This window comes from Zosterops lateralis (assembly GCF_965231275.1).
Source record: "Zosterops lateralis genome assembly, chromosome: 1".
NCBI classification, from domain to species: Eukaryota; Metazoa; Chordata; class Aves; order Passeriformes; family Zosteropidae; genus Zosterops; species Zosterops lateralis.
Window position 1 is genome coordinate 105,206,674 of NC_139762.1, and position 21,074 is coordinate 105,227,747.

General features: G+C 39.8%; 1 protein-coding gene across 3 annotated transcripts in view; it reads left to right on the forward strand.

Moving 5' to 3' along the window:
• Positions 1-730: 730 nt before the first annotated feature.
• MIB1 (MIB E3 ubiquitin protein ligase 1) overlaps positions 731-21,074 on the forward strand; it is a gene marked incomplete at its 5' end in the record, with an annotated part of 76,873 nt that continues 56,529 nt past the window's right edge. For 2 of the 3 annotated variants that reach the window (XM_083871856.1, XM_083871857.1), the window contains 4 exons: positions 757-959; positions 9,836-10,007; positions 12,657-12,786; positions 13,776-13,880. In XM_083871856.1, the coding sequence (XP_083727982.1) occupies positions 758-959; positions 9,836-10,007; positions 12,657-12,786; positions 13,776-13,880 (609 nt within the window). Of the gene's footprint in view, positions 960-9,835; positions 10,008-12,656; positions 12,787-13,775; positions 13,881-21,074 lie in introns of all 3 variants that reach the window. The other variant, XM_083871855.1, reaches the window with a different exon arrangement.

The window sequence follows — 21,074 nt, forward strand, 5'->3', positions numbered from 1 at the left end:
TGATCAAGGATCTTTCCAACCCAAACCCGAACCATTCAACAATTCTGTGTTTTACCTAAGGTAGACCGCCCATGACTTAGTTGATACAACTGAATTGATAGCCCCTCTGCCCCTGAAGCACAGGCGGTCGGAGACACTTGTGGCTGGAGCAGGAGGCGGGCGGCTCCAGAGGCCCGGCCAAGGGAGCGGCACCGTCACCTCGGGCTCGGGCGGGGCGGCGCCACAGCGCCCGGCGGCAGGACGCCGCGATTCCAGAAGGAATGGCCGGGCTGGCGACCTCAGGGATGAACAATTCCGTTTCTCTCCCCCGCTCCCGGCCTTTCCCCCGGGCCGGGCCGGGCCGGGCCGGGCAGGGCCAGCGGGGCAGTGCCCGCCGCGGCTCCGCAGGGGGCGCTCGAGCGACGCGCCGGCCGCGGCCCCGCGCATGCGCAGCGCGGCGGGGCGGGGGAGGCCGCGCCGGTCTCCCTGGAGCCGCCGCCGTCGCGGCCGCAGGTCCCGGATGTAGCGGCGGAGCGCGGCCGGCGCTGGGAGCGGGCGGGGGGCGCCGCTGGGGCCCGGAATGGGCGCGTAGGGAGCGGGGAAAGAAGGGAGGGAGCGAGGGAGCGAGCGAGAAGAAGAGCCGGACGGAGATTCCCGCCCGGCGCCCGAGGTAGCCGCCCCCATCGGGGTCCCCCTCCGCCGCCTGCGGGCTGCGCGCCCCCTCCGCCCGGCCCGGGGCGCCGCCGCCGGGATGAGCAGCTCGCGGAACAACCGGGTGATGGTGGAAGGAGTCGGGGCCCGGGTGGTCCGCGGCCCGGACTGGAAGTGGGGGAAGCAGGATGGCGGCGAGGGCCATGTGGGCACCGTGCGCAGCTTCGAGAGCCCCGAGGAGGTGGTGGTGGTGTGGGACAACGGCACGGCCGCCAACTACCGCTGCTCCGGGGCCTACGACCTCCGCATCCTCGACAGCGCGCCCACCGGTGAGCGGGCAGGGAGTGCACGGCGGCGGGTCCGGGGTGCGGGGGGTCCCGTCCCGGGGAGCGGATCGCGCCCTGCCTTCCCTTCCCTTCCCTTGGGTTTGGGTTTGGGTTTGGGTGGGGGGAGTCCGGCACCCGCCCCCTCCCCGCGCCTGCTGTCTGTCTGTCTGTCTGTCTGTCTGTCTGTCTGTCTGTCTGTCTGTCTGTCCTTGCGCGTCCATGTGTCTGTGCGTACGCGCAAACTTGGGACAGAAGTTGTCCTGGGAGGGCTAAATTGGGGTAGCAAAAGTGATCTGTCTGCCACGGACAGCAGGCTCCTGTTGTGCTGGGGAGGAGGTGGAGAGAGGGAGCAGAGAAAGTGATACCGTCAGGGTTTGGGTTTGCTTTCGCACTCCTATCACTTCTTGAGTGCATATTTCAGAGCAGTTTTGTAAAATAGTGGCAGTCATCCTTGAATCAAGTATAGGGATAATTGCAGAAGAGATGTGTAGTACCGTTTTTCTAAAGGTTATCCCAAGTGGTTCAAATACTGTGTTTTTGTGCCTGTAATCTGCACGTTGCCTTTTATCTGTATTGCCAGAGCAATAGTAAAGGTACTGGAGGAAGAAAAGTGCCTGAGTTCATTCTTTTAATTATTTGGCTTCTTGATATTTATGCTTTAAATCCAGTCATTTTGGACAATGGAATTTGATCTGCACTGACATTATGCGGCAGTGTTAGTATTGCAAACACTGCAGGCAAATGTTCATTTTTAGCACCTGTTTTTACAGTGAAAACTTAGCGTGAAAACCACAGATATTGTTAAGTTTCATCCGAAATATTACGAGGGGATTTTTGGGCCGGTCAGGATTGCCTCACTAATGAGGTGTTTGTACTGATTTGTGGAGGCACTTGAGCTGTACTCTCTTGTAATGTGTCTTTCATTTAGAACGTGATGGAGAGACCATCTTTGTGCCAGCTGTGTGCAGTGTTACAGCAAGGAGAATTATATCAGTAGGTTTAAGCTGAAAGACTTTTGAGGAGACAGAATAATGGAATTCATTCTAACTAATTACAAAAAAAAACTTTGCTAAGAAAAGAACCCCAAATATTGTATGGCTATCCTTTGAAATAGATTTAATTTTTCAGTGACTGGGTATCTTCCTCTCTGCTGGCACGATGATGATGGGGTTTTTTGAAAAGCCTTTTGCAGTGGACTTTAAAACAAGAAAGAGGAGTCTTTCAAGTTGTCAGTCCTTGTCTTGCAGATGTTTATGCTTAGAAACTTTTACCTGTGCTTGATGTCCTGTAGGAACCAGTGGGACTGCTTCTGCTTAGAACTGAAGCATATGCATAAATGTTGCATATGAGCCTCGAATGCTCATTGTTCTAGCCCTGCCTGACGTATTTGCAAGCAGATGGTGTCCTCTTAATTGTGTCTGGAAGCCTAGACTTAATATTCTGTCTTGAAACTGTCATGTTTTTATTTCCCTTTTTTTTTTTTTTTTTGCTTTATTCCTTCTGATTTTCATTTCTGTTTCTATTTTTGTATTGGAATTTTAACTTCTGTTTCAGATAAAACTGTGTATATTGTGTCACATGCATTGCTGTTGTCAGGCTTAGCAAAATGGTATTTTTCTTCCTGAGCTTTCTGAGGAACATCATCCTCATCCTCATGGAACTGTTGTGTGAAGTGCCCAGGGTTGCTTTTTGCTAGAGGCAGTTACTTTTGAGGTCTTTATTCCCTGGGGACAGGAAGAGTAAAAATCTGTAAAGTAGTTGAAACAAAAAGACAAAGTTAATAGAGTCAAGGTACTGTCAGTTTGGACTGAAATCCTGGGGTTTAGTGCTGATTCACTTTGTAGTCTTGTCTAAATCCCTGCCCTTCTTTACCTTTTGGTAATCATTTATTTTTTCTCCATGGTGGTGACTGTCCATTGTTTAGAGTAAGGGACTCTGACTTCGAATGATAGTTTGATACTTCTCTAGGGACATCAGTGTTAGTGGGATTAGGTGGCAGGAATTTCTTGTGGTAGTATTAATGATGATGTTGAGCAAGGAAATGTTATAAAGCATGAAGTGGCTCTTTGTTTGATGATACTTAGTGGAGTGTGTGTCATGGCTCTTAGAGTTTTAAAATGGAAAAGAATTCTCTGGTTCATTAATTTACAGTCACAATGTGATTGTAAGTTTATAATAAAAATAGATAGCAAAGTACAGTAGTAAAAATAAAAATCGGCTATTGCTGGGACTTCTTTCTATTATGTGTTCAAAACCAGTCTTGATTATAAGTTCTTAGAAGTGGTGCTTGCAGCCAGAGTTGCTGCTTTGAGTTTGAGGCCTGTGCAGCTGGGAACAGTAGTGGTGCATCAGGAACTTACTGTGTTACAAAAGTAATGTTTGAAGGTCATTCTATTAAAAAACAAACGAACAAAACAACTAATTGAGTTTGATTCATGTATGTGCAATGCGTATGCCACAACTATGCTTCGTAGACTTAAAAAATATCCTGTTCTTGTCTTTCAGTGATTGTAGGCTATTACCAGCATTGCGACCCTATGTTAACATCTTAGAAAACTTTAATAGCCTTAGTGCTAAGATATTAGGATGGTCTTCTTAAAATAAAAGCTTATTTATGTGAAGAATGTCTTAGAAACGCTTTGCTCCAGATGTTCTCATCTGGTCATGAGGGACTTGTGATACCAAGTTCGGGGTTGTTTTGGTTATGTCTACCAGGCTGGCTGTGTTAGCTGCCCTTCGGTGTGGTCATGTTCACATCACCCTCCATTGCTTTAAATGAGACAGAGCACTTGAGAGGGATTGATAAACCAAGGGTTTGAAAAGAATCAAAATTTCACATAGAAGTAAAACTTCAGGTAGGTCCCGCGTAGCTGGCTCCTCAATGGAGAAAATGGTCAGATGTGATGCATCCCTAGAGCAGTGTGGCTGTTCAATTACTTGCAAATACTTCCTGTTTTTTCTGTGAAATAGACTTTGCCAGGATCTATGAGTCTTGAGTGTACCCCTTTTTTGGTAGTGTTGTGGAAAAGAAACAGAAAGGAGTAGTTTTCTGAGTTGCTGAAGGGAAGCAAGAAAGTTGTAAACCCAAGCTTTTTATTTAGAAAGGAAGGCAGCCTTTTACCTGAGGTAAAGGGCAGACAAGTAGCATATTTGTAGAGAGCACATCTGGCTATGTTCACATAATAATCATGAGCATTACAGAAACTTTTTCTGTTTATTCTCTTTCTGAAGATTTGCTTTCTGTAGAGCTCAGGCCAGAATTAATTTGTCATCAATTTCCCTTTTCATACAGTTGGTTAAAGTAACAATATTATTTTCCTGCTGAAAGTATTTACCAAACTGTGTTCGAAAAAGGGGAGATGGCAGAGGGGCTGGGGGCAGGAAATGGAAATCTTGATACAGAATTATCCCTCAGCTGGAGTGTGCATCAGTGCAGTGTGGAAAGCATTATGTGCTGTATTCTGGTAATATTGAAAATATAGGTGTTAGCTGTGGAAGATGAGTGGCTTTCTGTACTTGCATTGATAGGTTTTTGTACTTGAAAAGTGGCATAATTGATCACTAAGTCAAACATGTTAAAGCATTTTAAAAGACAGAGCACCTATGATTTATCTTGTGCATTTGTTTATTTGTTCTTGCTTTTAGAACATAAAGTGTAATTTATGGCAAGCTGTCTTAGTCAAGATTTTTTTAGTGGCTATTTGTAAATACTTACAGAAGCCCTCACAAATTAAAAAAAACTAACAGCTTCCTGAGCAGTGGTACTTGGGAGGCCTGTTTTTTTAAATAAACGTGTTCTTTGTTCTTCCTGCCCTTCCCCCATGTCTCCTACATGATAATCCTCTCCTTTCCTGTGTATCTTGTGATTCCCTTACCAGATAGGACACATGCTTTAGCAAGTCTAGCATTTTGTATCTATAATAGTAATTGGCCAGCTGGCTACTAACAAATGCTGTGTTTAGGAGATGAGTTATGTTTGTGGGAGCACTCACTGGAGTTTTCAGGCAGTGGTTCAGAATCTGACTGGTTATCTCTAAGAATTCTGTGATTTCAGTTTACCTGGAGTTTGGCCATAGTGTGAAAATGGTCTGGGGTGAAGGAATAGGAAGAACAAAACATTGTTACTGCTTTTCAAAATTGGGATGTATAGAAATTATTTTTTAAAGTTGTTTATGGTATCCCTTACTTGATGGTAGTATTGTCATTATGGTATGAAGGGATTTTGGTTATTGCCGTTCTGTAGAGAGTAATGACTCCATTGGAAACCAGATTCTGTTTGTTCTGAGAAGTGAAATCACTACTGGTGTCTTCTGTGTTTAACAGTGAGTGACGTGGATACACTTTGTACGTCTGATTTTACTGTTAAAATCCTTTTATTGGACATCCATATATTGCCATCTAATTATCTTTTGTACAAAAGAACTATTTGTAACCAGTTCAGGTAGCAATTTGAGCAATGCTGCTTTTATTTCCTTTCACAGCTGTAAGAGTGAGCACGGGTTTAAAAAACTTGTGAAAGGCTGTAAAATTTATGTATAAATGAATGGTGACAGGGGGATGGTGGGCTAGGTAATCCAGGAAGGATTTGGGAAGAGATGAGAAAAGTGGAGATGGCCATGGCATTAAGGTAGAAAATTAATGTGAAATTCAGATAGTAAAAAGCATTAATGGCAAGTGGACATCAGGAATATTGGATTTTGTGGTGTACTAAAGGTGAAGAGACATAAGGAAATGGCAGTTGTTTAAAAGTAATTAGGCACAATGAAAGTACGCTTCTCATTACCTTGTTTGTTTTGGTTTCTAAAGTGTATGTGACACAAAACATGTTTGGTTTTGAAATAGCCTGGTTCTAGGAAATTTTGAAGAATATTTATAATTTTTTCATTACCTCAGTTTAGAGAGCTAAAGTGCTCTTTTGGTGCACAGCTGGTCAGCTGTGGGGCTGCTGTTTGAATTTTGAAGTTTTTCTGGCACTTCAATTTATTCCAGTAGTTTAATGAAGGAATTCTTTTCTAATATAAACTTTGTAACATTTGTGTTTCTCAAGCTTTCTTAAACAGCCTTCCTTTTGAAGAGGGGAAGAGTTTATGTGACAGATTTTGCTTTTGGGTCAGGACTTTAATTTGGCTCTATAGCCTACATTTGATGCAGTCTCCTGGTTGTTCTAACATACTGTGGTTTGAATTACATCATGGATGGTTTGGGAGCACATAAGCTGCTTTGCTTTTTGATAAAAGTAGATTGAAATACCTGATGTCAATGCTGATGAGCCTTCAGTCCCCTGGGGTAGAACCAAACTAGTCTGAAGCACAGGACATAATGTCTCCTTCCCTCTGCTGAGTACCTGTAGTGCCACCAGCAGGTTCTCGGTGCCGAGTTCTGGTGGGTGGATGGTTGACCAGCAGAGACCTCGGTGATGCAGGTTGTCCCCGTGGAGGGGACACTGCCACCCATGGAGGGCCACAGGGTATCCTCACTGCAGGGGTATCCTCACTGCAGCCCATGGGGGGAGTGTTTTCCTGAAGGGATAAAGCTTGTGGAGAGGACCCACGATGGGGAGGGGAAAAGTGTGAGGAGCTGTTACAGACTGACCTTCCATTCCCCATCTGCTCCCAAAGGGTTGTCAAGCACTGGAACAGGCTGCCCAGAGAGTGGTTGAATAACCATTGCTGCAAGAATTTAGAAGATGTGTACACATGGTGCTTAGGGACGTGGTTTAGTGGTGATCTTGGTGGTGTTAGCTTAATGGTTGGACTCCATGGTCTTAAGGGCCTTTTCCAGCCAAAAAGATTATGTGATTTTAATGTACCATGGGAAGAAGCAGGGAGGTAGAGGAGTTTAGAATGAAAGAATGCAGATGTCTCTGTGGAGAATGTGAAGAAGGGAGAAGGTGTTTTAGTTTTTGTTTTCCTCGCCATCTTTTTTTTAAAATTGGCTATAAATTTTCCCCATGCCAGATCTCTTTTGCCTGTGATGGTGATTGGTAAATTGGTAAATAATTTTGCTTTTAGCTTGACCTAAGCTGGCTCATTTTGTTTTCACTCTTTGTCCTGTTGAGGAGGGAGAGTGAGAGACTGGTTGGGTGGACACCTGACAGCCAGGCAAGGCCAACCTACCACCCTTATGTACCTATAATGTCTAGTTGAACTTAAATTCTTTCAGTCTTCTTTAATACATATTATTGATCTAAATAATTTTGTTTGTATTATGACCATGAATATGAATTTAGTATCACATTATATGATCAGTAGTAGCACCTTGTTTTACCCTTTTTTTTAGCATTTGGAGTTTAAGGTCTCTTAATCCACTGTGACCAGAAGCATACAAATCTGCTCCAGATCTCTGGTGCAGTGGTTAGATGTTCTGTAACAGGATTACTTGCCTGCACCTGCCCTGCAATTCTTTGTTTCTCATGGCAGTAGTGTTGTGCAGCACCTCAAAGAATGGGATTGGGAAACGAGTTCAGCTGAATATTTTTCCTCCTGGCTGTTTTCCAGCCTGATATGTTTCTTGATGCAGTTTGCATCTCAGCTCTGCAAAAACCTTTTGCTTGGACAATGGAAAGAATGGAGCAGCATGGTCAGGGGAGGCACACACTGAAGTGGGTGTTGCTGCTGGACTCGTGTGTTGGGGAATGGATGAAGAAAGGCTGTATCTGTCACAGGATGGTGTTCAGGATCTGTGGGATACAGATATGTCCCTTTAGATCAGACACTTCAAGTACAGACATGCACTGTTCTTTTTTTAAGTCCCAGACACTCTGGTCAGTAAAATGACTTGGATCAAATATCTTTGTACAATTTTTTTCTTGATCTTTCTGAAAGAAATTTTACTGAGGTTTGCTTAGCTAATTTTGCTTCACTGTCAAGAAGGGTTTAGTTTTTATTGAAGTTTGCAGTGAGATGACCTATTCTGTATCATGTGGTTCCTGATTATGCCTCTCTTTTGCCCTTTTCCTGCTGTTTGGTCAAGTGGAAGAATCCTACAGCACCCAATTCATTGGTCCTTTCACATCCAGAATAAATTTATTTCCTGGCCAAATGCCTTCCTAAAAGTTCAACAGGCATTAAAAAAGAATATAATCGAAAGATGTGTAGCTTCTCTTTCTATGTGAAATACAATTTAGAATCAATTAGAAATAATACCAAAATAAATACTACCTCTCAACCCCAAGCACCATAACTAGTTAGACTTTTTAAACAAGGTGACAAAAACACTAACAAGATACCTCAATGTTTTTAATGCATCTACTCTTGAAGGCTTCGGCTTCAATACAATCCCTAGAGCAAGAGGGAGATGGTCGTACTGGGAGTCAAGTGAAGGGCTGCAAACGTGTTGCAAAGAATCTTAAGGGCGTCTGGGACAGGAAGAGAATGGGAGATCTGGTGGTGCTTAGTCTGGAGAAGAGAAGGCTCAGGGAGATCTTAAGAGTGTATATAAATATCTGATGAATGTTGTAAAGAGGATGGAGCCGGCTCTTTTAAGTGGTGTCAAATGACAAGGCAAGAGGCAATGGACTCAAATTGAAATACAGGAATTTCCACTGAAACAGAAGAAACGTTTTGTTCTAGGGATGGTTGAATACTGGAATATGCTGTGTCATTGAATCTGCTCTTGGTGGTGCTCAAAACCTTGACTGGATATGGTCCTGGGCAGCCAGCTCTAGCTTACCCTGCTTTGAGCAGTAGTTGTTGGAAGAAACAATTTCCAAACCTTCCAACCTCAGCTATGACGTGTTTCTGTGAAATGATCAAACGAGAAGGCATTTCCTTCAGTTTTGCCTTTCCAACTGTTGATTTTTCTTTGCTACAGATGGCTCAGCTGTTGGGTGTAAGTGACTAATAGCTTTATAGTGAATTTGGCAGTCATTTCTGAAAGCATCCCTGCTGGAGGGGGCAAAATCCATTCTTTTCCCTCACTTAATTTAAAATTGATCTGGGTTTTTTTTAAGGGGAGGAGACTGGGAAAATCCTGTCTTACTCTAGCTTCTTAGTGCTCATTTCTGTCTAGTGCTACAGACTGAATGCTAGTGCTTCTCTCTTGAATTGCTCAATTTTTTTCCAAACAGCAGCAGAATTTGATATTTTTTTTAAATAATCTTGTGGCTGTTCACTGTGTTCAGAATGGGTGGATGGAAAGTCTGTGACTGATAATTTTCACTCTGCTGTAGCTTGGCAGAGCTGTAAGACTAAAGCCTTGAGATCAGCTTTTGTGGAAGGCTTGGCATAGCCCGTGCTGCTGGGTTACATCTGGTCTGTCTCTGGCACTTTCTTTTTAGAAACAAAACCAGAATAATGGTAAAATGCTTCAAAAATGGTGACAGATTTTCATGAACCTAATGGCATCTATCCAAGAGATCTTAATTTTTTTTCCTGTATAAAAAAGAATAGAGAGAAGCACTTATATTTTCCAGTGTACAAAATGTGTGAGTCAAACCAGTAATTTTCAGGCTGCCACACAGATTTGAGCACAGTAGCCTTTGTGATATAACGTGTGTTGATAGCTGTACTCCAGAGATAAAATTCTAGATTGCCCTGCGTTTTTTGATAAACGCATTTCTGACCCTTTAACCTGTAGTTAAAAGATTTCTCATTTTCTTTCTCACCATTGTAGAAATGGAAGGAAGCAGACTCTTAAGCTTTTTAAGCTGAGAGAAGATAGAATATTTCAGGAAGAGACTGACAACTGGAGATACGATGCAAAGTCCACTATCTTTCCCCCTCAGTGATACGGGCTGATAGAGTATAAGCAGCAGCCTTTCTTTATTGTTAACTTTTTAGTTCATGGTTTCAAATTATAATGGTGTGCAACAGAATGGTGTGTGTAGTGATGCAGCAAAGTTTTTAGGTTTTTTTTTTCTTTTTGTTTTCCTTCCACAGGTATCAAGCATGATGGGACTATGTGTGATACGTGTCGACAGCAGCCCATCATTGGCATCCGATGGAAATGTGCTGAATGCACAAATTATGACTTGTGCACAGTTTGCTATCACGGGGACAAGCATCACTTGAGGCATCGTTTTTACAGAATTACCACACCGGGAAGTGAAAGGTAAAAACTGACTTTTTCCTCGTGAAAACAAGTAGAAACAGGTATTTGTGGTTAACTTTTAAACTGAACATTTGGTTACTGAAATTTGGATTAGGTAAGAGAGTGGCTTGAGGTTAGATTCTGTTTCTGGGAGGAGGATAGCTAGGATAAGTCTTTGGATCTTGGAAAACATGGAAATTTTAGGAAGAATGGAGTTCAGGAAAAAGGATATGATTATTCAGTTTTGCTTAATCTCCTTGAGGCCTTCCTAGTTTTTGTGTTTGCATATGGCAGCTTTAAAACAAAGGCAATTGCCTTTATCCTGTGTGTAATCACAAAAAGATTTGTCAGTGAATTCTCAATGTGAAGGTTTAATTAGGTTCAGTAATGACATGGACAGACTGAGGGAAAACACCTTCCTTAAAGGTTATGGAAAACAGAATGATCTGGGAATTAAAACTTGGACTTGAACTGCTTAAACTGGTCACTATAGGAAGCAGAGAAAAGATGCTGTGAAGGGTTGTTCTACCCTTGCCTTGGTTTTCATGTTCTTAAGCATCTATTTTCATCTCTCAGGGGAGAACTCTGAAGAAAATTGCATTTAGTGTGTTCTTGACTTTAAATAACTTGTCTCAGTCCAGCGCCCTTCTCTGTCATGATTTATCTACCAGTTAAGTGAGAACAGTGGTATTTGCCTGCTGCTGAATCTTGGAGAGCTATGGAAAAACACTGCATGAAGGCTACACACAAAGGTTGTGTCACCTCTGCGATGTTTCCTGAATGTTCTTTCATTAAATCATCAAAAGCTTTTCTTTTTAGATATGGTACTCATTTGAATGTGACATGTGCAAGACAACATTTTTATCTTCTTATTGGAGAAGTTAGACTTACAAGTCTGCTGTAAATTAGTGGTGTACTTTAATCAGTTCTTTTACACTTAAGGGAAGTGGCTGGAACACACAGCCTGAGGTCTCAAATTGTGTCTTTTAGGGTCTGTGTTTACATTCTCAAGCGTTTGCTTAAAACTTTTAACTGTGGCTCAGATGCCCAAGTCAGTGGCTTAATCAAAATGTAAGATTTTTTATTTTTTTTGGAGGCTCAGACCAGTAGCTTTAGGTACCAAATGGGTATCATAAACTTATTCTCAATTGGAATGCTGAATGCAGAACAAGGTTTAGAAGCTGGACTTAGAAATGCTGGCTTAATGTAGTTAAAGGAGAATAGGTGACAAAATATGTATGTTTTCCATTTATTTCTTTTTTTGAGGTTTTGTCGCTTTTGAGAATGCTTGCCAGACTTTTTTCTTTCTTAAGCTGAGATGTCCTTTTTAGTTCTAAGAGGTTGATTATGGTGAATACAGCACAAGTTTTAGTTTTGAAGATAGATTGCACACTGTGTATAATATTGCTGGAGATTTTTTACATCTTGTCACTTTCTTCCTTTCATTGTTTACTCTCACTGAGCTCTTATCTAGAAGGCAGCTTCTTCTGCCAAGGAGCTGTTTCTATTGGATCAAACTTAGCTGAGAAAAAATGATGGAAGTTAACTGTATTAGGGAGAAGAAAGGAGCAGAACAGTCCCGTTGAATTTGAGGGATGTCTCATAGGAAAAATGTCAAAAGACATGTAAGAACGTTTTGATAAAGGGAAGCATAAGCTCTTACTGTTTTATTTTTGAGTCGGGATATTGTATGGGTGGCATAATGAAGTAATGTATGTAGTTTTGTGTCTCAGTTTTGTAGGTGTTGAGAACTTTTTAAGAAGCTTCTCTGAACAAGATTACTTTGTGGTTTTGGTAACTTTTATTTTTCGTAGAAAAAAAAAAAGGCCGATATTTTCATGTGCTCTTTGTGACAGTTAAACTTTTTCCTTGTGTGCCATCTGCTGGATGTTAAAAGTTATCAGGCAGCTGAGAAATTTCCTGAAGTGGTCAGGAAATATTCTGAATGCCGGCTGAAAAATTGTTTTGTCTGGCAACATGTTCCTGGCATGAAGTACGAAGCCTTGTTGCATGAAAATTGGTGGCTTTTGAGATGATTATTTCTAATTAAATAATCATGAACTGCTCTGTTTAGGCTTATCTACTTCAGTCCTGTTGGAGTCAGAAGGAAAAGAAGAGGTTTGCTTTGAAAAAAAATATATAATATGACTGAAAAAATGGATGCTACTATTTTGACTTAAATTTGCCAAGATATGCTACAAAAAACATGTAGAAAAAATGAGGGAGGATGGAAAAGAGATGCTCTTAATAGCATAATTCTGAAGGAAAGTGACAAGGCAGTTGTGGGACAGAAGTATTGGCTAGAGTGCAGAAACAGAAATGTGTTTATATGGCTCTGCATATACTTTAATGATATTAATATTGTAATTATTATATATATAATATTATATATATATAAGTACGTATATGCAAGCATTTACAAGATGAATGCTGGTAGGAAGTCTGGAGAAAAATTGTTAGAATTAAAAAACTAATTATAAACATTCAAGAAATCAAATTTTGGAAGATTGTGGAGTTTTGTCTTGTGTACTGCTTGTGTGGTTCATGCACTGAAATCTGCAGTTGTGGGTTATTTGTGTTTTAAGATGCTCTCCTTCCCATCCCCAAAGATTTGTTTTGGACTTCCTTTATTATCTTGACGTTTGTGGGTTCTTCTTTTAATAACTTCAGGGTATTGTTGGAGTCTCGACGTAAATCAAAGAAAATTACAGCAAGAGGAATCTTTGCAGGTGCCAGGGTGGTGCGAGGAGTTGACTGGCAATGGGAAGATCAAGATGGTGGCAATGGGCGTAGAGGAAAGGTAAAAATAAAACTGGTTTAAACAAGAAGCTGCACCTTTTTTTGCTCATGTAATGGCCTCAGTGGCCTTTTTAATTATAGAGCAAAAATGCAATCATAAAAGCTACTATTTTAATTGGCTGGGCATTTTTAAATCTTATCTTGTAAGACTTAAGCATTTAGAAAGAGAGGAGGGTGTGTATACATAGCCAGTTCTTTTACATTTTAATTTGCATTTTTACAATATCAGTACAAAATTTTTTTAATCAATAATTTTTTGTCATGGTTGTCTAAGATTGACTTGTATCAACATTAAGATCTTGAGCATATTTCAGCATTACTAGAGAGCTGGCATAAAAACAGAACTATCAAGAGTAGCCCTTTGTAGTCGTCATTCTGTAGTCTTACTGCATTTGTGTGTCTCTTGCTCTTGATTTTCAGTGCTGGCACCCTAGGGTTTTTCACCTAATGATTATAGGGACTTCTCCTGTTTAAAATTAAAATACTTTTCAAATTTTGAGTGTGGATATTATGTTACTTGCTTAGGACAATGTGGGAGTGAAAGACATTTTCACTCTCCTTTTGTACTGTTGTTAATCATATTGGCTCTGGAAATAAAACTTTGTCTCTTAACACAGTGCACAGCCACCAGGCTAATGCAAGTTAAACCAGACATACTGAGGCAATTAGAATAGTTTTCATCCTGTTTATCGTAGTTAAATTCTGCTTCTGGTAAGAACATATCAAAGCAATTCAGATTTTGTTCTCTGCTTGTGTAGTTAGATAACCTTCAAATATACAGAGGAAAAACAGGCCTACAAAGCATTTTCTCAGACTGCTGTCTTAACACACTTGCATCAAGCAGAAAACAGCTCCAGAACAAATTTTATCAGGTTTAATAAAACTGCAATATCATTAATTATTTTGAAGAGATAAGTAAATTTTTAAGTTTAAATTGTGCTTCTGAGTCTTTGTTTTAGAAACCATTTTCTTATTTTCACAACTGAATAGGTAACTGAAATCCAAGATTGGAGTGCGTCGAGTCCACACAGCGCAGCATATGTTCTTTGGGACAATGGTGCAAAAAACCTTTACAGAGTTGGCTTTGAGGGCATGGTAAGTATAAAAGAATACAAAGGGTAAAATGCATGGATGGGGGAAGGGCAGTAAGAATAACTTGTGCTTTATGATCCTGCTTTTGTAATATGCTTTGTCAGTTTGCATGCTGGTAATCAGGTCATTGTGAATCCAGCTGTAAGGGTCATGCATATGCATTAGTAAGAAAGTCTGATCTGGGAATTTATTAAATGTGAATAACTACAAGTTAAGAGCTGCTTTCTGCTATAGTAAATATTTACATCACAGACATTTATCTTTCTGTTGTGTTTAAATTAAAATTCAGAAAATAATAGCAAGCATAGTTACAAACTTAAAAAAACCCCCTGTTCTTCAACTATGGAACTCTTAAGTTGACTTCAAATTTTAGTGTGATTACTGCAAGATTTGCAGTTTTTAAATTACTGTCAACACTCAGAATGCTATTGAGAGCAATTTTCTTTTTACAAATGGGAAGGTGTTGAATTACGACCTTAATTTGCTTTAGTGCTAAATTTTTCTGTTTCCTTTTGAAGCTTCTCCAGCAACTTCTTCAGCTTTAGAGAGAAAATGGGTCAGACTCTAGCCTAAGTGCCTTCTGTTGCTGGGTTTTCTTATCCTAATGTGGGTCAAGGAAAGGTTACTTGGATTATCAGTTGCTTAAAACATCTTAATTAGCATTTTCTCTGCATGATTTTTGTTTGATTGTGCAGACGAAAACCATGTTAATTTAACATTGAAGTGTCATTTTGTCAGATGTGTAACAGTAATAAAATGTTTAACACTGACCAGTTACTTTGTTGAATGTAAACTATTTGACCTTGTAGCCTCACTTAAAGTTTGTTTTTATACTTAAAATGAAAATAGATACCACTTCTGTAGTAAATACATATTTTAGTGTTACATTTAAAAAGAGTAAAGTAATTTTGTGTGGGTCAGTTTTTCTGATGCATTAAAGTCCTAGGAGTAAAATATGAGTCAGTATTAAATTATGTACTTCATGGTGTCCTCTAGTTCTAAAGAAAATTTCTTATATACTGGCAAAAATAGAGGTATGTTGTATTTTGCAGTATAGCATTAAATCAATGTTTGGTATCTTCCCTGTTGTGATGTGTGGAAAAGTAATGGTTACAAAATCTAGATAGAATGAAATACAGATCAACTGATTTTTTTGTTGTTGCAGTTGTTATGACTTCAGTTGCTATGTTAAAATTTTTGGACTACGTAGTAAAAGTGCTGTGGAATCACTGAAGATTCCTTCTGGCCTCACAAAAAAGTATATTTGAGATAAGTTATATTCTGTTTTGAAATAGTTATTCTCTTAATATTTTTTTTTTAAATCAACTACGTTCTGTTTCCAAACTTTTGCCACTTCTGAAAGTGTTAAATATTTCTAGAAAACTCCATTAAGTACTGCAACTGTAAATTTGAAGGGGTGATGGTGATCTTTCACATGAGTTTTGTAGAAATAGAAATATGTTTTCAATTAAAAAAAAGTGTTAAACTGTGTGTGAGAGTACATACATAGATGTATTTAGGAGAATAGAGAAAAAAATATGTACATATGTATGTACAGAAAGGATAATTTGAGGTTGTGTATGTAGTGCTTACCTGATTGTAATCCATTCCTACACTAACTTTATCTTTGGTGTTTTCATCAAATGCAATGAAATTTCAAACAGAATGGATTCTTGGATATCTGTGAGAGTCATTTGAATGTAATGCTTAATTTTATAACTGATTAATAATTTGTTAAGGGTACAATTTATTATTATTGTTTACTACTATTTATGTGCTATTATGTAAAGCTGAGACTGTCAGAAAGTTCACATAAAGTTAGGGCAAACTTGTTTTGGTACTTGGAAAATTGGTTTAAAAGGTCCAGAAAATGTGGAATCAACGATACTCAAGAGTGTGTACCCATGTAAATACAGCTGGGAAGAGACCCTGACTTGCAAATGGATAACACTTGACTCATGCTAATGGAGCTGATTAAAGAAACACAGCTCATTATTGTAAGTCAGTGTTCTTGTTTGATAGCTGATAGGCTGCATCTGGTCCTCAAAATTAATCTCTCTGGCCTGCCAGCTTTGGAGAGATGAGGTTTGGCTGGTGGGGCAGCAGGTGCTGGCTGAAAACATGCATTTATTTCTGGTCAGATACTTGGAGGTTTTATTTGTGTTTGCTGTGTTTACATATGAAGTGGTTGAGAAGTGCATCTTGCTTTTTTTTGGTTTTTTTGTGAAGTCTGACATTTAAATCTGGGAGTTTCTGTTGCCACAGGCCACAAATTCCCGAACTGAAATCTGTGTTTATAGTGGTGTTAGGCCAGATGAAATGTTAGCTACATCCTTAGTAAGAATTAACTACTGCTGGCTTGTATGGTTGGTTACACTACTCACATTTCTTACCTGTATGTATTCAGAGTCCTGAGCCAAACTGAGCTGTTAACCACATAACCTGCTTTAGAAATGTGTGAACATATCCTTTGCAATAAAGAGAGGTCATATGGAATTAGAAAGTTAATGGGTAGATGATGATTTTGCTTTTGAGGCTTGTGTCTGGGTTTTATTTCTCTGAATCACATGAGCTGAGGATGTAAAGCTGGTGACTTCCCTTAGTTTTCAGTGGAAAATAGTTCCATCCACAGGAGTGTCCTAAATCAATTTTGTTATTTAGGAATCTGTTTCTTTCAGAATTTCTTTGCTCTTCGTACCACTTGTGGTTTTTTGCTGCTGTTAGCCTCTCCTTGTTTCTCATTATGGAGGATTGTGCTTTCATCTGTATAGCCTCTGAAAGAAGTATCTGTAGTTATCATCCATCATTATCACAGTGATCTGTAAGCCATCTGTGTTGCTGTACTTCCTTCCACAAATTCCAAATAGGGAGTGCATAAGGGAAGTTGAGATTGCCTACCTCCAGGTGATTGATAATGAATGCATGTTCATCAAATTTTACTTGATTTAACATGAAGTTATTATTTGAAATTGCTCTAGAGCATTTTAAGAATTGCTTGTTACCACTTTCTTTTTTTTAAAGAAAAGCAAGTTAAATGTCTTGGTTTACTAAGCATTGTATGCAAGTGTTACAAAATATACAGAAATATGCCTTCCACTGTAGCTAAAACTGTCAGATCTATAATGTCAGTCAAATCTTCAGTTCTCTGGTCATTTGTCTTGTCATCACAACAATTAAAATACTTAGGAAGGAACAACAAGAATATTTTCTTAGTTTAGTGTCCTTCTGTTTCTTCTAGGTGCTGACCATAATTGTTTTAAAAAACAAGATGAAAAAAAATTTGGCCACCTTTGCAAAAGCAGCAGATGTTTTTTAATACATTACCTGTGGTATAAGTTAGATGTCAGTAAGAAAATTAGGTGGTCAGTTGTTTTTGAATCCAGAGAGGAAGGAGATATTTATGTTTACCTTGTGCATTTATTTGCATTTGTCAGCAGACTTTGTTTTGCTTCTTTTTGATGTAGTCACATTTCTCCTGTAGTCTCAACCAAGTCGAGTTTTTCATCTTTCTGTGTTGCGAAGAAAAATACTTCCATTAAGCAGAAATGTATCTACCGATCACTTTCCAATTTGTAGTATTACCTGACAAGGAAGACTGTATCTTCCTTTAGAAAAAAAAAAAGTTACACGTGCAAAGCTTTTAGAAGTGCCCATAATAAATAGTAAGGTTACAAACCATTCACTCAGGCTTTGCCCGAGGTCTGGTTTCCTCTGTAAGAAACTGTTGTTATTGTTTCTGTGCCTCACACTTCTTTGGCATTTCAGTCACTTTCCCTACCATCTTCTACTTTCTCCATGTTTTGCTTCGCTTTTCTCAGCTTCTTGAAGCTGAGAAGGATTTGAGTTCATGAAATTTGAAATATGGCATTTCTTATAAACCTTTAGCTAAAGCTTACGGATTTATCCAGTCTCTTGTTGCCTTAATCTGGTGACAAAGCAGCATGCACTGAACTTGTTCCATTTGCCTCCGAGGGGCTGATTTTCTTGCCAAAACTGTTGTGAGTTTAAAGACTTTACTGTGTGTATTCATTGCTACTTTGAACAACTGCAGCTGTGGCACTATTCCTGCTGGTGTATCTGTAAGATCAGTATTAATTGCTCCCCTGATATTTGCTGCTGATGTTAGATGCTGTATCCGTTCATCTGGGTCAAACACTTCTCTTTCTCTCAGTAGCACAGCTAGTTTTCTTTTCAAGTCTGTAGACCCTCCCTCCCTGGTTTTGATGGATGGTATTCCATATTGATTGGAATAACTTCATAGTTATTTCTGTAGTCAGCTGCTCCTGCTGCTTTGTTTTCCTCCTCAAGGTCAGGGATAATGGTGCTTTTACACCATCTGCCACCACTGCTGACCTTTCTCTACATTTTCTCATTCTCTGAAGTTTTATGAAGATGATATTGCTGCTGCTTATTTCCATTGCTATAATTGCATGGTGTGTTAAAATGTTACATTTACTGTATTTCCCATTTGACTGGGCAAGTCATGATCTCTATGTAATACAGTCACATACTGCTGGAATGCAGATTTTTGGGAAGTTAAAGTGTGGATGCTATAAGACCAAAGTTCTCCACTGTAGGCAAAAACCATTACTCACGTGCATCAGCTGTTACTACTGACCTGCAAGTTGTGCTGTGCAATGTCTGATTCCCATGCTTTTCCTTGAGTTCTCATTGACTGCCTGCTTAACTGGGCTTTCTATCTGTAATTGTACACAAATTCTACAAAATCTATAGCTTATTTTTCTGTTTCCTTAAAGAATCCTGCTTGGGGTTTATCAAACAATTTCTCCATCGAGTCATTGTAGAAAAGCTGATTTGTTCATCTCCACCATGTATTTACGTTACACCCAGCTTCACAGTTGTTACTTCTTTTTCTGGTGGTGCCGCTGTGAGTCTAAAACTTGTATTCTAACATCCCTTGTCTTGGTACTTTCCCTTTTACACTTGCACGTGTCATCTCCAAACAATCTGCTATTTTGATTGATTTTGAAGTCTCAGGGTGACTCATAACTTTTAGAAATCCCAGTGGGGTTCTCTGAAGTGTAAAGCCTGGTGCATCCAGTCTCCCTCCATGTGTGGTTTTGCTCCATGTGCACTAGAGGGGGCCTCTTGCCATGCAGTCCTCAGAGTAGGGTGACCAGGAGCTTACCATCATCTCTGATTTTTTAACTTAAATTACTTGAGCAGGAGAAAGCTTATTTTCCTTTTCTGAGAAGTATAACAGCCAAGTGCTAGAAGGAAAATCGTAGTTGCTTACCCAGCTTTTGGGGCACTGATATACAACTAAATTCTGTCTTAAAACTCCAGAATCTTGTTTAGGTTTCGTTATATTTTAAGGCATTCGCAGGCCTTTATCATGTTGATAGTACTTTTCTTAGTAGAGCTGTTTGCCAAGTTGCCAAAGGCACTCTGACTCTGCTTATATAGAATATGTAAGTTTATTTTGTACCTTAATATCTGCCAGTGTCTTACCTTTCTGTGTATTTTGGGTCCTCCATTATGTTGTCTCTTCTGGGAAAGAAAAAAAAAAAAGACACATTTCCTCGCTTTTCTGCATATCAGAACTTGAACAGACTCTTCCTTTATTCTTTAGCAATATAACATTGACTACATCATGTAAAAGAAAGGAAGACAGTTGTGAAGCTGAGATTGGACACCAAGCTACCACTTAGTTTTTCAACCAAGCATATCATTATACTCCAGAAATAAACTGTGTGCAGGGCACAGTACAGGCAGAACAAAATACAAGTGCAGGTTTCTGACTTTGTTCTTTTTTCTATAAAATTTAGGATACTGCAACAGGCTTCCTAGTAATGTCAGCTGCAAAATAATGATTAGCCTTTTAATGAACATTTTGTTTCTTCTGCTAGGTTTTAGCCATCAGTCTGTCTGCTCAGTGCATTAACACTTTCTGTAACACAAGCAATCTTTCACCCTGATTTTGCCTGGCAGGGAGAAGAGCTTTTGGACTCTCCCGCGCTCTATTCTTAGTGTTCTGAAGAATGTGACAGCAGCTCTTGCATGTACACCCCTCCTTGTCTCCTTCACAGACAGCTGGTTGTTGCCTGACACGGAGGCCTTGTATTCAGTGGGTGAGACGCGGTGCTCCCGGGCACATTCAGTCAGTCTCCCTCGTTCCGGGGAGTGAATGAGTTTGCCATCTGGGATGGGCCGCGCAGCCCCTTTGTCTGCGGCTGAGCTAAACCCAGCACCTGCCCACCGGGTGGCAGCATCCTGTCGCAGGCCTTCTGCTGCCGTGCTGAGCAAGCTCTTTCTCTGCTTTCTCAGGGGATTTCAAGAGTGCCTAAAATCTCATTGTTTTCCTCTAGCTGTCTTCAGCATTTTTCCAAAGTGGCAATACATTCTTTGTAGATCAGGACATAGACTGAATTTTGTATTGTTTCTGACTGTTTACCAGTTGCCAAGGGTGGTATTGTGCTCATCAGAGCCTTGATGGTTTGGAAGAGTTCAGAGTTTTAATTTTAATCCTTTTGCAGGAGGACATTCTGTCAATGAATCTTGGGCATGGGTAAAAGAATTGTTCAAGTATTTGTTCAGTTGTGGCTAATGGTATCATTACCACCACCTGTCCCCTACTTCCTCCCCCATGCCATAGAATATTCTGACATATTTTTGCAGTTTCCGATCTTCATCCCATCTTATTTTGCACACAAAAATGCCCTTTGTTTAGTGAGAACTGTTTCGTAAGGAACAATGGCAGATGGTAGCTATTTGGAATTAAGCATTATGCAGGAAAGAAACCTAAAGGAAGGGACAATTTTAGAAAATCCTCTGGCTTTATGAATAGGTGTTGGTTACTACACTTGAAATTTCTCTTTCTCATAATATGAAATAGTTTTATGAAGGTTGAGCTTTAGAACTTTTCTCTTTTAAAAGAACACGTTTAGCTCATTGTAGTATTTTGTTGGCTTTTTTGAAGTAATACCCTTCTGCATATTTTTAATAGAAAAGTTTTTGTTTTATAGAATCTGAGTGACAGGTTTTCTTGAAGTTAAACATGAATCTGTCAAAAAATGTTGGAAAGAGTGGGCAGCACTGGCAGGCATTAAATGATGTTTCCTTGCTTGTGCTCACAGAATTCTTTTTTAAAAGGAAAAATAACTTAATAGAACAATGCAAAGGTGCTTTGTGTTGATTCCTGTTTTTGAACTAAAAAATTCTCATCCTTTATAGCAT